Genomic DNA, 17,280 nt, shown 5'->3' on the forward strand with positions numbered 1-17,280 from the left:
GTTTTTCATATCACTTTTAAGGGTGAAACACACATACTCATTTTGTTCTGAGAGAGAAGAATTTCTTTCCTAATGGAAAATGTCTTGTAAAGATAATATCTCTGGCAATCCTTCGCTTTTATTAGGTAACACTGTGCCCAATGTACACATGTAGAGGGTACATTTCATAACGTTTAATTTGAAATTTAATAAAACCTGATCAGCTGGGGTTAGGTCTCATCATTTTAAAATTGTTCTTCCTTCTGGAAAATAATAAATTTCATCTAGAAATTTGTTGCAAGCTGTTAAAGAAGCATCTGAATGTGCAGTTTGCAGGTTGCCCAGGATGGATTGCTATTCCTGAAGGTTCTTTAGTCATCAGTTTATTGAGCAGGACGCTCTACTGCACTACTAAGCACTGATTTAAATATTTAAATATTGATTTAAATATTTGCATCTGGTCAGATGAAAGCTCTGCTCTACTGTGCTCTTGGAAAGGGAGTTGAGGTACTTCTTTTCTCTGACAGTGGTGGTGGTACTGAGCTCCCACATCATAATTTGTGGCCTATCTTCTTTTCTCTTGGGGCTTTGGATTATTTGGTGATCCCAGCAGCTGCTTAAGGAGATCTCACTAGTAGTGAAGGCCTTTTGACAACAAAGCTGGGCAGCAAATGATTCGGTCTCTGCTGCTTCTCTTCTCTGCAGAAGAAATTTAAATGGTATCCAGACTTCCTCAGCACAGCTCCCTGACTCTGCGCAGCTCAAGAGTGCATTAGACAGAGGAGAGGAATGAGTAATACCTGGAGTTTGTACACGCTTTGCTTGCACAGAAAGGAGGAGAAGTTACCACTATTATTCCTGCAACACAGAGAGTTCATCCCAATAAACAAGGAGGCTTCTTACATTCACTTATTCACCCTTCCAGAACATAGCAAGGTCATGATTTGGCCACCATCAAATATGGCAAAATCACAATTACTTCAAGGCCTTGGGGAAGGCTTAAACTCTTAGATAATCTGTTTTATTGGAGGAGCTGATGCAACTTCACTTTCCCACTTGTACTTTCCTCTTCAGCCAGCCAGCCTTGGGAACCCAGCCAGGAAGCAGCTCCACTATTTTTCAGCTGGCTGACCTTGGGGAAACCAGCCAGCTGCTCCACTCTGCTCTGGCTTGCAGGGTCTGGATTGCACTGGAAGCTATAGTCAACCCCACAGGAACAGAAATGACCTTTTGATAAGACAGTATCAGCAAGTCACAGTCCGGTTAACTGGGAATTACATGTACAAAACACTTGCAACTGCCATATCTAGCCTGGCTCTCTATGGGAGAAATTTTTTTTTACTGAAAGAATAATTATCATTCTGGCTGTGGAAGCAGCATTTGGAGTTTGTTACGTGGTCAAGTTTACCATCCTTTTCTCCTTATCTCAACATAGGCTTTGTGCACTGTGATTGTCCTGCTGTTTCTTGCTTTGATTCTAGTTTCTCAAGTTCAACGCTTCTGCATTCCTTCCTCAGTACATCTTTCTTCTAATGTTTCCAATATTTGCCAAATACCAAGGCAGTACCCAAAATTAAATTATGTTTAAATTTCAGTTATTTAGTAGCACTTTGTAAGTCCAAATTCATGTCCAAGTACAGCAACCAGTTTCATAGAGCAGTTTTTAAAGTCACTGAAATATTTCCCACAGATCATTTACTTCATTGTTTTTATATCTTCATCAATGGTAAAAGCACATTTTTGGGCTTTTTTTCTCTGAAGACGATTTGCTTTAGTTTTGTAAAATCATAATTGAACTTAGAAATTCTTCTTTTTTGACCCCTGTTCCTTCACCAGATCTTCCTGTAAGCCTCTCCAAATTTCTTTCCACAAAATCACAAGCACTACAAGAGTACAATGAGGAACTACTGCATTTTTCCAATCTCTCCATTCCTGGACACACATTCAGACCATCAGAGTCTCATTTGTGGGTTACGGCACAAGCACTGGTAACCCTACAACATCAAGGCATTACCCAGCCTTGATCTAAGCCTCGATCTTGATCTAAGATCTACCTTTGATCTACCCTGTAACAGCTCTACCTTCTCTCCAAGAAGCATCCTGTAAACAGCCATCCCAGATGTTTGGTTTACATCTTTTTTGACAGGGCAAACATCCAAGTTAAGGTGACCAGCACCCTCTGCCTTCAACAATTCAATTCTATTGTATCCATCATTGGTTTTTCCTGTTCCTCCTTTACACAACCCCTTTCTTGCCACTGCAGCTCTTCAGTTCTTCACACAGACTGAGCCCATCCTCCTCCTGATGTCTCCCCACCTTTTTCTTCATGCACCTGTGCTCTTTTGTTCAGTGTAATTTGCCTTTTAGCAGCCCAAATTCTCCTACAGCTGAACTCTCCTCTACAAATCTCTGGAATTTTAATTAACTGAGAAGTGGTATTTCAGCAGATGTGCAGAGAGCAGCATAATGGTCAAGATCCTGAACTTCAGTTCAGTTCAGCTCTTCACCCTGTTATGACCTTTTCTATCTGGTCACGGCTAAAATTTTTATTCCTTTGTGCTTCAGTTTACCAGCTTCGCAATGCAGACAGCTAAACTCTGTTTTTCTTGGGCTTAAAAATTCCCAGTCAGGATAAAAAATTTGAACAATGTAAGATAGATAGATAGATAGATAGATAGATAAGAGGAAATGGGACAATTCATTATTGAAAATGGTAAGATTAGTAGTTAATGATTTAGTACATATTTTTAAGAAACATTGTTTTGCATGTATTCAACAGCAAATACTTAGAGCCTTTAACATAATAATTTTGTCAATGGTCTTCAGTTATGGAGCATGAAGTCAAACTCCAAGTGCATGTGAGTAGAGAATCCTCTGATGGGTGTCTCTATCACCTCTGTCACTCTGCATCACATTTATTTCTAAATGTAAATAAATTTCTAATTTATTTCTATTTATTTATGTAGATGTTTATGATAAAGTATAGGCCCCATATCTATGCATCAACTGTGAAGATCAAACACATTCCAAATAGTCCTTGGGCCTTTCAATCTACAGTTTTTCTTCCTAAACACAACCAATACGCAGAGCTTCCTTACCAGCCCATGTAAATATGTTGCATATATATATATATATATATATATATATATCCCACATGAAGTACTCAGACAATCTCATAAACACTTTCGAAACATCTTTGTATGGAAGACTGAGAAAATTCTTGTTTCTCTTTAATACAATTCACTTCATTTTAGGTCCAGTATCAGAGACGACTCCAGCAATCATTAACATAAGATACAACCAAGGAAAAAAGAGGAAATTGTAGCCTTCCTGTCACCAAAGGAGCAGGACTAGACTGCCAGGAACATTAGGGCTGAAGAGGCAGCCTGCACATCCCATAGTACAAAGACAATGAAAATAACTCCTTCAAAGGAATCAGCTTTGAATTTGCTTTATCATGCTCTAAAGAATCTGGCTTCCACCTTCTCTCTCAAAGGCATCACCTCTGACTCTCTGTACTCCCCTTTTCAGTGGACATTTCCTCTAAGCCACAAACTCCAGAAGCAGCTGCTCCCACTCTTGGAGCACACAAGTCAAGGAAAACCTAAACCCGATGATGTCTCCCACGTCTTACACGTGGGTGCAGGGTGGGGGAAAGAGAAAGAGCCCCAACATGCTTTTCTTCACATAAAAACCCACTTGCCCAGTTAGGAGTAGGATGAGGTTTCATTGCATTAAAAATCAGTCCCTGTTAATAAGCCTACAAAACTTCTGGCAAGAACTACTCAACACAGGGACAGCAGCACCTGAAGTAGCAGTTTAAGAGATTCGCAGGCAATTTTATCCCAGTCCTAACAGTAATGATGCACATAATACCTTTAAATATTATCTTACTCTGTAGAGAGAGAAATTGATTGCATCTGCTGATCTGGGAAAAGAATAGGGTACTTAAATGGTTAACTTATTTTTTAAAATTGCTGGGCTAAGAATGTATAAAATGTACAAAACATCTTTGGGGACTGGGAGATGCAGTCATCCCAAGACATCCTGCTTCTCTGGATGATATCCCTTGAAAACTTTTAATTCTGGCAGTGACCCATAAACACCAAGAAGCAACAGCTGTGTTCCCCCTCTGCAACAGGATGTTGACTGCTAGATCACATTTTCTTAATATAAACCCAGTCAAATAATACCCCAGTAAATCAGCACAGTAAACCCTCCTCCTGAAGTCCTCAGGCTGGTCCCAGTGCATGGATGTGACACTGAGGCAAAGCAGCTTCTCAAGAGGCATCAAGGAAGAATTACTGTGCCAAGAGCACTTTAGTCATAAAAGAGCCAAAAGCCAGAGGCACAAAAGACTTTTGTCGTCAACAATAGCAGAGACACTGCAGTAGTTCATGAACAATTACAGAACTGCTGCCACAGAACACCCTGTCAGTGCCAAGATGGGAGGAGTCAGGCTCAGGAATGGAGATCTAGAACACAAATTGTTTTAGCAGGAGTGACAAAGACCTTACCACCATATGATTTCATACTGCTATATTAGAGAAAAATTTGTATGTTTGAGTAGGGGAGAGGATTCAGCCTTACAAAATCCACATCTTGAAAAACCAAGACAATAAAAAGCTTCACATCGTGATCTGTAACAAGAAAAGACAATTAAACCTATGCATTTACACCCCATTATAGCTATAAGAGCTCACATTATATATCCTTTGGAATGGACAAAGACTGTACTGTAATTAGATATAAAGGGGAGAAAAAAGGGTGCCAATAAAAACAGATACCTTGATTTAAGCCACTATTTTTCACTATGGGCTCAGTCACTTGAATTGTATCATCTTCAGGGTAGAAATATATTTTACAGTGTCTGATTCTATACAGCTCTTGATTTTTTTCAGGCACTTCTTCTTCAAAATAGGCATCAAAATTCAACACCTATTAAAAACAATAAATATAAAGCAGCAAAATCCCCAACACTTTTGAAAAATATGTCAAACTTGTATTGGTTATAAGTAACTAAATGCACGGATTTCAGGAGGTAGATTTATTTCTCAGAAAGGTAAGAACAGAAATTCACATTAAAGCACATAAATTTAACATTCTTTGCTTGGGATTTTTATTTTCACAACATCTAAGCAGAGATGGATCTCTAAAGTAAAGAAATAAATCAAATACAAAACCATCAGCAGGTTGCTTGGAAAATCTTCCAAACAAAGCACTTCTGATAACACAATGAGCTGCCTAGGTACTGAAGCAAATTTTAGACTGCTATTCTATGAATTACTAGAAAATACAGTGCATGATGACAGCAATGGCTTTACCATCAAGGTAAGTGGAAAGATTTCTTTTTAAGCAGATCCTGCAAGTGTTCAAATGAATGGTACTGAAGACTATCAGAGAGAAATGACATTTTTCAGGAGGCGCTTACAGCTGTGCAATATTGGCATTTCAAAACTTCTCTGGTTCTGCAGTTCAGTGAGAAATCTCACAGAGTGTAGCAACTTCTCTTCACCGTCTCTTGTAACAGCAACAATACAAAATAAAATGCCTTCACAGGGTGGGTGCTCACTGGCCCTCATATCTGGAGATCTCAGCTCAAACTCAGACACCATTACACAAATTTTCCACTTCTTGGTATCAGTTTTTAACCAACAACACTAACGTTAAGGGAACGTGAGAGAGTATCTACTTCCTATGCATTATCTAGCAGGATGCATGCTTTGGTAAGTGTGTGCAGGAAGACATTATTTAATACAGGTTTCCATCCTGTCCTCCCAACACATTTGGGTCAAATCAGTGTTAATATATACATTATTTTCCATACTGGTTATATTTAATAAATGCAATTATTATTTTTTTTAATCTTTACTGATGATTCATCAGACAACCTGAAGCATTGAAAATAAGACAATTTAGCTGATCCCTATGTTTCAACAAGCATCATGAGTTGGAAATGTTTGAAATCTAGTAAGCTGAGTTCCCTGCATGGCAGAACACTCTGGTTAATAGTCTGCACTCCTCTTACATGTGCCTTTGGGAATCTCAGAGTACCTCCATGAGTGCTGATGACTTTACAACACCTCATAGAAAAGAACAACCTCCTTTTCTACATCTGGGAAGAGAGAAGTAGCAGCTTGCCGAGGAGGACAACAGCCACCCTGTGTCCTGCTCAGACTTCTCAGTCACATTCCCTTCTCTCAGGCAGGTTAAGTGCAAGATGAGAATAATTCTGTTTCCAGAAAATATTTCAAAGGGTCAGATCCCACTGATTTTCAGCAACCATTGAACAGTATGACAGACACATTTTTTCACATCAACTTTCCTGCACTGTGATCCTCCACCACTAGAGAAATAAAATTTAAATTATAACAAAATGACATAACCAATACCTGTTAAACCAAATGTCACCAGATCTTCACACAAAGGAATCCAGAAAACTCAGTTATAATTTATTTAATTAATGCAACATGCAAGTTTCTGAACAGTGTACAGACTTGAAAAGAAATTTTGAAATTAACACTTGTCCACATTTTTTAAACTGTGGATTTAACTGTTTCATGTATCAAACACACAAACACTGGACAAACACCTGACATACAACTGAGACAACATAACTATCAACTGTGAACATCTCTTCCTCCTTCCAGTTGTCTAAACACTGGTGTAAAGAGCCATTTTTGGTGACCAAACAATATTTCCTGGCCTCCAGCTACTGTTCTGCAATGACCAGGAGCTCTGTATAAATCTCTTTAACCCTCCAAGGGACTTCAAAGGTACTATGGTGGAACCACTGTAACCCAGTCTGAAAATTCTGGGCTTCAACTGACAAGGATCCGAATTTCATCCCTCGCCCAGCTGCTGATAAGCCATGAAATCACTGGAAACATGGAAATTTCTGCACCCTCTTGTCCCTGTTCTGCCAGTCCCCCTAGAATAGGAACATTTGATGAACATACTGTTCAAGAGCTCTTTCATTACTAATTGTTCTTAATTTTGTCAGTGATCTTGTCTGAGAACAGTTGTCTCATGAGACACCAGCCAGGCAAAGCAGTCTGCACAAAACTCCAAGCTCAATCACATCCTTAATACATTGGATTTATTTCTTTATTTTATTTTATTATTTTATATTATTCTTTATTTCTGGTTTATCCCATTTGAGGAGTTGTACAGGTTTTTTTTGCACTCACACTTTATTCTCTTTATACCCTTATCAACAAGCTAGTGTGTGACTGAAATATATGCAGCAGCCAACTATAATTTTGCAGATCAAAGGAGATGATTGGGAAGTGTGAGGAGGGGAAGGAACAGAAAAGAAGATGACTTACTTTTCATTTTGGAGAAAAGTTAGTCTCAAAAATACTCAAACTGTAACACTTCCTAACAGGAGTCTCATCTGCAGTACAGAATACAAAGTTCCCACCCCACTCCTTAAAAAATTAAAGGTTACCTACAAAAACCAAAAATGAAAAATATTGAATAAACTCTGTAGCACTTTGCAAAGTGCCACAAAGTTTCCCTGGCACCTGTGGCAGTCAAATTATAAACAACATTTTGAGCCCAGGAGGCCTTGTGTGTGTACTTAATCGTAGAAGAACTTAAATTTACACCTGCTTCCTATTAGGCAAGTGAAATTAAAAAGATTATTTCTCAGCCTACTTAATAATGAAGTGTTATGCCTGTCCTTCTTCCAATTACTACAGTACTATGGAAAATTAGCAACCAAAGTGGTAAGAAAGCAGCTTACATTTCAAAAGATAAACACCTACTCAAACCATTTTTCATTAAGTGCATTCTGCTGAGTCCCAAACTGCAGCAATGGCAGACAGCGCTGCATTCAAGGCTCCTAACTGGGGAGGCTAAATTAGTTGGATAGTAAGTACTGTAACAATCTGCCATTAATACAAACACATGAGCCCTCCAGAGGCCAATTCTGAACCTGCAAACTCCTGTCCTGGACTGCCCTGTGGATGCACACATGGATTAGATTAGGAATGGCCAAAGGCCAGCAAGCTCCTCTCACCAGCCAAGGCCAGGACCTGTTCACTGGAAGGTTCCTCTGCCTCCTCCTGAACCCTTTGATTCCACAGACTTGGATCCAAGGCCTGAGGAGGCAATACATCCCTCCTTGTTCTAGGAAGGGAGTAGGAAAAGCAAGTCCAGGTCTGGCTGAAACCTTAACACCTGCGCACACTGGGCCAGGTCATACCCGAGCATGTTGCTCTGTGAGCAACACCAGGGAGCTGAGGCAAAGCCAACCAAGGACACATGAGTTGTTCAAACCTTACATTTTCTTGTTGTAGTTCTGCTCTGTCAAAGATGAATATGTAATTATACCCCAATTACCTGCATGGCTTCTCTTTTCAAGCAAAAATTATGAGATTTGCCTTTCTTCCCAATATTTAAATACCATAATCATTTAGTCATGCAATATTTCTGTGATCTGCTGAATGATTCCTTTTTCTGGATCATTTTCCCTCCCTGATTGTAGGCTTTTTGCTTTAGAAATAAAACATCTCTAAGTAGAATTTAATGTGCATTTAAAAATGGCAAGTAACAACAATGTGCTACAAAATTCCTGTCATCACAGGTTACAGTTATTTGGTAACTCTCTAACTTTACAGGTGTCACTACATTCTTGCAAAAAAAACCCCAAACCAAAAAAACACAAACAAACAAAAAACAAAAACAGGCAAAACCAAACAAACCCACCGTAATTTTAAATTCCCGTGTCTGTATCAGACATACTCAATTACACAATAACAAATTGTACAGAAGTCTAGAACTCAACAGAGCATACAGGTATGATGGCATGAGTGAATCCCAAACATGTAGCACTCCACTGAGCTTAATGACTCCCAAATGCCCATGCACACTTCCTCCCAGACTGGGGTTTACCTCACATTCATTCTTACAAGGTCACCAAATAATTCCCTTACTGTCATAATTTTCACTAAACAGGAATATGCTGCCCACTCCCTTATTTTTGCTAAATCCTGTAGGAGATGCATCCCAAAACAGAAACATTGTTGTATGGCATGACATATGTTTATATTTATTGTCCAATATATTAATATAATTAGAAAAATACTCACTACCACTCTTTTTGTATATCTAGGAGCTTTTTTTGTATTTGCACGCACAAAATAATCTTCTGAAATATCTGACTAATGGAATTTCATTGTTGTATTCAGTCATATTGCAGCTATTTATTAAAAAAAAAAAAATTCTAGAATTTCTACATACCTGCTTGTCAAAAGCTATCCAAGAAGGAGGACTACTTCCTATTGCTTCAGGAAATACACTGTTGGTAGGTTTCAGGGTCTGACCAGACAGCACTTCACCTCCTATTCCAGGCTTATCATCAAACAGCATAGGAACATTATTTGAGTAACTGCAGATCTGTGATCTGTGGAACTTCTCTTCTCCAGTCTGTCAAAAGTGTGGAAGGAAAAGAGAAAAAAAATTTCTGCATGTTTGTTTTTAAATCCATACTAGCTGACCATCCAGGCAAGGAGGATTAATCATGCAAATGTGTCTTTATATTTATTTTTAATACAGACTCTAAAAACCTACAACAGCTGGAATGCTGCAAGTGAAGTGATATTTTTCAGTGGTCAGCTTGCCAGTCTTATGGACAAAAAATGGAATAATATTCCAGTAATTTACCTAGGCTGAGAGACTGGACAGTACCAGTCCCCACACTCCTTCCTGCAATAAGAATTGAGGTATGTGGTAGAGAAAGAATCATCACCCCAAGAACTGTTATAAAAGGTAAAGGGGAAAGGCCTTTCCTACAGCTCTCCAGAGCACAAATGGGAACAGTTGAGCAGCACTCAGAGGACAACCTGCTCTAGTTATTCATGTCAAAGATCTTATTTACACTTGCATCCCTGAGTGCAAGAAAAATTCCTCTGTACTACTGAATACACTTGAATTTTGGGAGGCTGGACCTGAATCAAAAGGCAGACATTCATTCCATGTGGGAGTATTTCAAAATAAAGTCTCTGTAGTGATTCCTCTATATGATTACTAATTTTTCAGGCAATTAAAGATGGAGTGCTTAAAAAATATAGGAACAACCAACAGCAAAGGAAACGAACTAGCCCACTCAAATTTCTTGGCTGGGGCTGAAGCCAGTCTTCAAGTGACACAGAAAAGCTTCTGGGCTCACAGAAATATCACTCCTGTGTCTGGCAATGTCCCTCCAATGGAGGCAGCTGGTGTGAGCTGGGCTGGGGCAGCAATCCCCTAATGATCCCACACATCAGTCCCATAGGAGAGGACAGGGGAATAGGAAATGCCAATGGAAAACTGGACTTCCTTCCATGAGCAGCAACTCTGAATTGTTAGCTCCTCTCACTCTGCTATTCTTCCCTTTCTTGCCCTCTCAAATCCTCAAAATATTTTATCTGGGAAAACAGAGAGGCCACTGCACTCTGGCACACCCATTAAGGGGGAGAGAGGCCATCAGAGCTGTGTCCTCCCTTGACCTAGGACTAGGGGAACATGAGGGAAGATGAGGCTGAAGTGAGAGGAACTGATGTTATGGGTGAGAAAAGTAAAGGTAGAGAAAAAGGCTGGACAGCAAAATTTTTCACAGCAGCACTACAACAGGATGTCAGTAAAGTAGCAAGGGGACAAAATTGCCTCCCCACTCCATTTGTAAGACTGGGCATCACTGATTATCACATGCATATGTGTAAGTCACTACGCTCCCAAAAGCTGTAGACAGGTTTAAGTTGGTATCATAAATCAAAAAAATGGTACAAATAATCCTTTTTCATGATGGCAACATTCAAGTGCTCCAAGATAACATAACACATGCCCAGCAGAGCAGCTCTGGGAACAAGTGCAAGCAGTGAAGCTGAAACACCTGGAAGTACTCAGGCAGTTATTTCATTCTGCCAGTATGAAAGTCAGGACTCTGGAAGGCAGGGAACCAGCCTCATGGCACAGAACTATCAACATCAGTCTGTAGGAACTCCTGCACTTCAGAGGTCACAGTCTGAACAGTTTACCTGCCTCCAGGTGCTCCCAATCCAATGGCACAAGACAGAGAGCTGCTGATACAAATAGCCCAATCACTGCTTCAGCTTAACCTTGCTTAAAATTCTTTTGCACACCACTTTTGCAAGGACAGCAGTATGAAAAACAATATTTACTATTTTTTACAAATCATTATTTTTAATGCCATGATAATCAATGGCTATACCCTTGCTTAAGTTAAAAAAAAGCTGAGCTAGCCATTACCCTTTGAAACAGTTATTGCAAAGGAATAAGGTTCACATACTGGGGTCAGAAACAATCAGAGCTATGGAAGCACATTCCCAAAGCAGATACTTTAAAGGTAAGCAGTATTTTGAACAAGGGTGGATAAAAGAGCATGCAGAAAGTATCATAATTTAAAGAGTAATACAAAGGAAACAGAAAATTACTCCTCAAGATATAACTCAAGAACAAGAGTTACTGAATAAAAGAAAAAATAAATGAAAGGAAATGCTTTTGTCTGTATGCAGACTAGGAGCTCATGGGTCCTCCTATCACAGAGCATTGCTCAAGCCAGGAATTTAACCAGACACATTTGCAGGAATGATGCCCAAAATTAAATATTTCATATCAGCACAGCTTTGTGAGCTAGCTGTGATATAAAATATCATGCTTCAGTGTGAGCACTGACACTTAGGCATCAGGAGCAGAGCTTCACGTGGTCATCCCACCTCTCCCACAAGAAGTGAGGACAGGTGCTCTCCTGGAATCTGGAACAGCCAAGCACTGACAGGGGCTGGCACCTTTGCAACACATCTGCATTTGGGATGGTTTCTTCTATCTCCTTTGGGTGCTACTGAACTTCCCTTTCTTCATTTCTTTTTAAAATAATTTTGTTCCTCTGTAAGCTGAGAAAGAGCTGGGGAGAAGTCAGAAAGGAAGAGAGCTTTCTGCCTTTATCAGTTCAAATGTACAGTAACTACAGTCAAGCTGAATTTTAAAAGGGGATTTTCTAGGCAGAAACATCTGATTTATACTGAAGGTGCTACAGAACAGATCCACTTTCTGGCACAGTAAGTATTTAATTATTTTCCCTCTATTACCAAAGCATGTGTTAGGGAGAAAGGCACAGTTAGTGAAGCACAGGGAGGGTGGCAGTTTTCCTGAGTAAAAGAAAGCTTTTCATGCCCTCAAAACTTCTAGAAGCATTTGCTGTTCATATGTTTTTGGGGTTTAGCAGCAAAAGTATGGCAAAATGTTCATCAAAGTAATCCAGGTCTGACCCTACTGGAATTTCCAGAATTTAGGGCTAAAATCAAAACATCCTTAAAATTTGATATGAAAAATACACGACAGAACAGCTTCAATTCTGTTAAGAATCTTTTGTGTCATTCCTGTAACTTTTTAGGGTTTGACAAAGTGACTATTTTAGATTCCTAATCACATAATTACATATACCCTTCTTCCAAAAAGCACCTAGATCCACAGACAAAAAATCTCTTCTCAAAATCTGTACAGTTATTTCTTAAAAAAAAAAAAAAAGATATTAAAAAAACCCAGAACAACAACAAAAATAGAAAGTTTAAGAAAATTATTAGCTATAATTGAGGATCACAAAAGAGAAAAATCACATTTGAGAAACTTCAGCTAATGAATTCAGACCACATCCAGCCTAAAATAGTGACAGAACATCATGCTACCTCCACATTGAATGATTTCTAATAGAAATTTTTTAGAGAGCAGGGAAGGAGCTTGCATGTGTCTGCTGTGCTAATGCAGCTCAACTGATCTGCTGAACAAAGCTGGACATTTTCTGTGCGGTGAGCCTGAAAAATATTGAGGATCCACTCAGTAGTGACTAATACAAAGGTCAGGGTTCTCTGACTGCAACTCTTGGCTTTGCAAACTCAGCCCCTGCAGTCCTTGGGGAATGCTGCTCCACGCTCACTCCATCTTACTTTGTAATAGAGAGTCACAGCAAACTCCCCAGGAAGTTGCACATTCCAGCTGAACCATAAACAGCTGGAAATCTCCCAGGCCAGCAGCTGGAGTGATGGGAGAGCCCTCAGTGTGCTCTCAGAAGCCGCATTTTTAAGTCAGTCCTACAGGGAGCTGTGGCAGGAGTGGCAGCACAGTTCTGTACCCAGTTTCCATCTGTAATTCCCACCTTGAGAACAGCCTCTGCACCATGGATCTCCTGCTCAAACCCTGTATCAGGATGAACTGTGGCATTTCTGAACTGTTCTAGGCTGCTGATAAAGCCTCCTGGCTGCTTCAGCTAAGTGATAGAAATAAATGCAAACGCTACACACTGTGCCAATCAAATTCATGTGACCAATTTCCAACTTTTTATCACCCCCTGCTTGCTGCAGAGGTCTCAGGATGTTCAGGGGTTAAGTGGTCTTGGTAAAGGTGAAACACCAAAGACATTGCTGACAGAAATTCTGATGCCACTCTAAAAACATCACAAAGCAAGGTACATCAGCACCAATAGTGTGGATCAGTATAGGAAAGGCATGGATCTACTGCAGCCGGCCAGAGGAGGGCCAGAAAAATTAGCAGGGGGCTGGAGCACCTCTCCTACAAAGACAGGCTGAGACAGTTGGGGTTATTCAGCCCAGAGAAGAGAAGAGGAGAATCCAGCGAGACCTTGTTGTGGCCTTTCTTTAAGGGGGGAGTTTAAGAATAATGGGGACAGATGTTTTAGCAGAGCCTGTTGCGACAGGACAGTGGTTATAGTTTTAAGTGAAAAGAGAACTGATGCAGGCTAGGTGTAAGGAGGAAATTTTTTACAATGAAGATGAGGAAATATGGGGACAGGTTGCCCAGAGAGGTGGTGCATGCCCATTCCTGGAAACATTCAAGGTCAGGGTGCCCTGAGTAACCTGATCTAGCAGAAGGTGATCTGCTCATGGCAGGGGGATTGGCCTGGATGACCTTCAAAGGTCCCTTCCAGCCCAAACCATTCTGTGATTCTGGCTTGCTCTCACTGTCCGGGAGAAGACAACAGATGAAAAAAAGGCCCCAAAATGCAGCCACAAGAGGCAGCTACAGGAAGATTTAGGTTTGGGGCTTTGGAGCAGAGATCTGGGAGAGCAGGGCTGAGGGGCAGGAGGTAGTGGAAGCAGTTCAGAGAAAGATGGCCAGGGAAAGAAGAAAGGACAACAGGCACACTTACTTATAAAGAGGTTGGTGAATGTTCTTGGTCAAGAGAAACTAATTTCCTGTTTTGTGGGTTACAGAGCAGCAGAAAATATTTCAGGCAGGAAACACAGAGACAGCCACAGTAGCAGAGCGGAGGGCAATTCCAAGCTTCTGCAATAAACAAGGAAGGTGTGGAATTTCTGCTGTGCCACTAAAGTTTGCAACAGAATTTTTGGCAGTTTTTCAAGGATGTAGTTCCCCTCTGAGATCTATAAACTTATTACCCTATTCCCTAAGAAATGCCATTGGAGAATTGTTGCACAGAATTTTCTGAGAGGGATTTTAAACATCAGGCAAGAAAATACATTGGTCAGCCAGCATTTGGCAAATCTGACCCATATGAATACGTGTTTCTCACCCTCCTCCTTAGCTGCTGACATAGGCAAGGACATCAATCCAATATCAGAAGAATATTTTGAGAACAGGAGGCAGACAAGGAATACTAATAAAGGGAGAAATTGTGTTGTAACCAGTGCCATCTCTGACACAGTCCAGGCTCCAAATGCACAAACTTTTTCTTGCAGTAATAGAGCAAACCTTTTATATGCTGTGTTTCCACCACGTGCTCAAAATACCTCTATTGTTAGATCTCCTCTTCACCCACAAACAAAAAACACAAGAACTGTTAATAAGCAGCTGATCTTTGGACTTCGGTTTTAAAAGAGTGAAGGGGTTTGTTGTTGTTATTGTTTTTTTTTTTTTTTTGGTTGGTTGGTTTATTTTGGATGAATGGACTTCTGTGTACACAAAATACTGTAATTTTGATTTTCAACACTATCTTAAAGCACTGATTTTCTGGAGGCAGCCCTGCCACCTTATTAAACACATCCAAGGTAGACAGAACACACATGTACTCCCCTTCCATGGCTTTAGTGAGTCTACAGATGAGGCAGGTGGAAGTATCAGGAGCAGAGACAAGAGAATTTCACTAGGAGCTTGAACAATAATGAGTGGAATTAATACCCATAATTATAAACCAAGGGCTGATAGGAACAACAATCCCCTGTCCCCTGTGCATCGTTCTTCAGGGAATGCTTTGCCACTGTTGTTTCTGTGCAATATGAGGTGTTGATGGTGATGCTCACAGTCCTGACAGGTGGAAACACTTCCTTTTCAATTTATCTATAGCAGTGACACCATTTTTTCCCTTTAAATATGCTATTCTCAGCCTCTCATTTGTGGAGGTGAGTTGTCATTATTAACTCCACTGTCTCAAGGACTGACAAAAAGAGCAATCTGGAGCCCTGACAAGGGTCTAACCATGGTTTTATAATGTCTTGTGGCACTTTGTGACAGCTTTCACACCTTCAATTCTCATAACATACTCACTGTAGGCACTTCAGCATGAGGCGTTCAACACTTTCTGTCAGTAACTCTACCCAAGCTCTACTTGAAGTTAAGTTAAATCAATTAAAATTTGGAGAACAATAAAGCCACAGATACCCCTGAGCTGAGTTATTCTGCTTCCACCCAGCAGGTACCAACAGCATGCACCTATTCCAGTGCTGCTGATACGTCCACTCAGCAGCCACCTCCAGTGTTATACACATAACCAATCCTTAACAAAACAAATCTCAATTCAGCAAGAGACTGAGCATTCACCACCAGACCGCTTTTTTTACCCCTTCCAAAACAACAGCATCTAGCTGTTTCCAGGGAATAAGATGGCTGAAAGATCCTCACTCTAGGCTGGGCTTGGAAGAGGTCCTGTGTTTTGCACACACCTAAGCAGTGCTGACACAGAGTGAGGCTGGGAGTCCACATATTTCTACACAATTTCGTGCTCCCTGTACCTGGGCAGCTTTGTGTCTACCTGTCTTGTGTCTCTCATAGAATCATAGAATGGCCTGTGCTGTAAGAGACCTTAAAGATCATTCAGTTCCAACCCCCTTTTCATGGGTAGAGACACTTTCCACTAGACCAGGTTGCTGAGAGCTTCTCCCAACCCAGCCTTGAACACTTCCAGCAATGAGGTATTGACATGTTCTATGAGCAACCTTGAACACAACATGTTTGTAGTGTGAAAATGACAGATTCTCTTCCAGATTAACATCATTAAGGATGTTAAAATGCACTGTTTCATTTGCCTTCTGAATGCATCAGCTAGAGTGCTGTGCACCAATTCTGCCTTACCCCCCCACACTGCTTCATAATACAGAGTGTGTTCAGCGAATTCCTAGCTATCCTTGATAAAAATTTTGGAAATAGTGATGGCAGTCTTCTCTTCTGTTTGCTGTGATAAAATTACCATCTTGTCTATTTAGCTTGCATTAATAGTATTGGCAAACCCTGAAACAGCACATCAGCATCCCTGTCATTGCCTTTCCTGGCAAAGCCTTTTTGGTTTATGTAGGGCGTATCTGTATCCTTGTTTTGCTCTGTTAGAGCTGCAACAACAGCTCAAACTGCCCCAAAGCAGTTGCCAGACCACAGAACCAGTGAGGCTGGAAAAGACCTCTGAGCTCATCGAGTCCAACCCGTGAGCGATCACCACCGTGTCACCCAGACCGTGGCACTGCGTGCCACATCCAGCCTTTCCTTAAACACCTCGAGGAGCAGCGACTGCACCGCGTCCCTGGGCAGCCCGTTCCGATGTCTAATCAGCCTTTCTGCGAAGGAACTCCTCCTGGCGTCCAGCCTAAACCTCCCCTGGGGCAGCTTTATCCCCATCTCCTCCCGTCCTGCCGCACAGCCCGTTCACCCCGGGGCCGAGGCCGGGGGAGCTCAGCGCACCCAGGGGCACCGGGCCCTAACAGCGGCCCCGCCCCGCCCGGGACCGCCCCCGGCCCGGCCCGCGCGGCCCCGCAGCTCCGGGGCAGGGCAGGAGGGCGGGCAGGAGGGCGGGCAGGAGGCTCCCGGGCGGGCACTCACGTTGCGGCGGCGGGAGAAGCCGGGCAGCGCCATGGCCGCCCCTCAACTGCCGCTGCTGCCCGGAGACCGCGCGGCGTGACGTCATGCTGCCGTGACGTCACGGGGCGGGGAGAGGCGCGCGGGGACCGCGGGGACTCGTCCAGAACCGCTCAATCCAGAACCGCTCCATCCCGAACCGTTCCATCCCGAACTGCTCCACCCCAAACCGCTTCATCCAGAACCGCTCAATCCCGAACC

General features: G+C 41.6%; 1 protein-coding gene across 1 annotated transcript in view; it reads right to left on the minus strand.

Annotated features, from left to right (window-relative positions):
- EFHC2 (EF-hand domain containing 2) overlaps positions 1-17,076 on the minus strand; it is a 55,560-nt gene extending 38,484 nt beyond the window's left edge. Inside the window, exons 1-3 of the mRNA XM_062514972.1 lie at positions 17,044-17,076; positions 9,226-9,411; positions 4,767-4,917 (exon numbers count right to left, since the gene is read on the minus strand). Coding sequence (XP_062370956.1) covers positions 4,767-4,917; positions 9,226-9,411; positions 17,044-17,076 — 370 coding nt within the window. The remainder of the gene's footprint in view (positions 1-4,766; positions 4,918-9,225; positions 9,412-17,043) is intronic.
- Between the last annotated feature and the right edge of the window lie 204 nt (positions 17,077-17,280).

The sequence above is a fragment of the Cinclus cinclus genome, chromosome 2, assembly GCF_963662255.1.
Source record: "Cinclus cinclus chromosome 2, bCinCin1.1, whole genome shotgun sequence".
Lineage (NCBI taxonomy): Eukaryota > Metazoa > Chordata > Aves > Passeriformes > Cinclidae > Cinclus > Cinclus cinclus.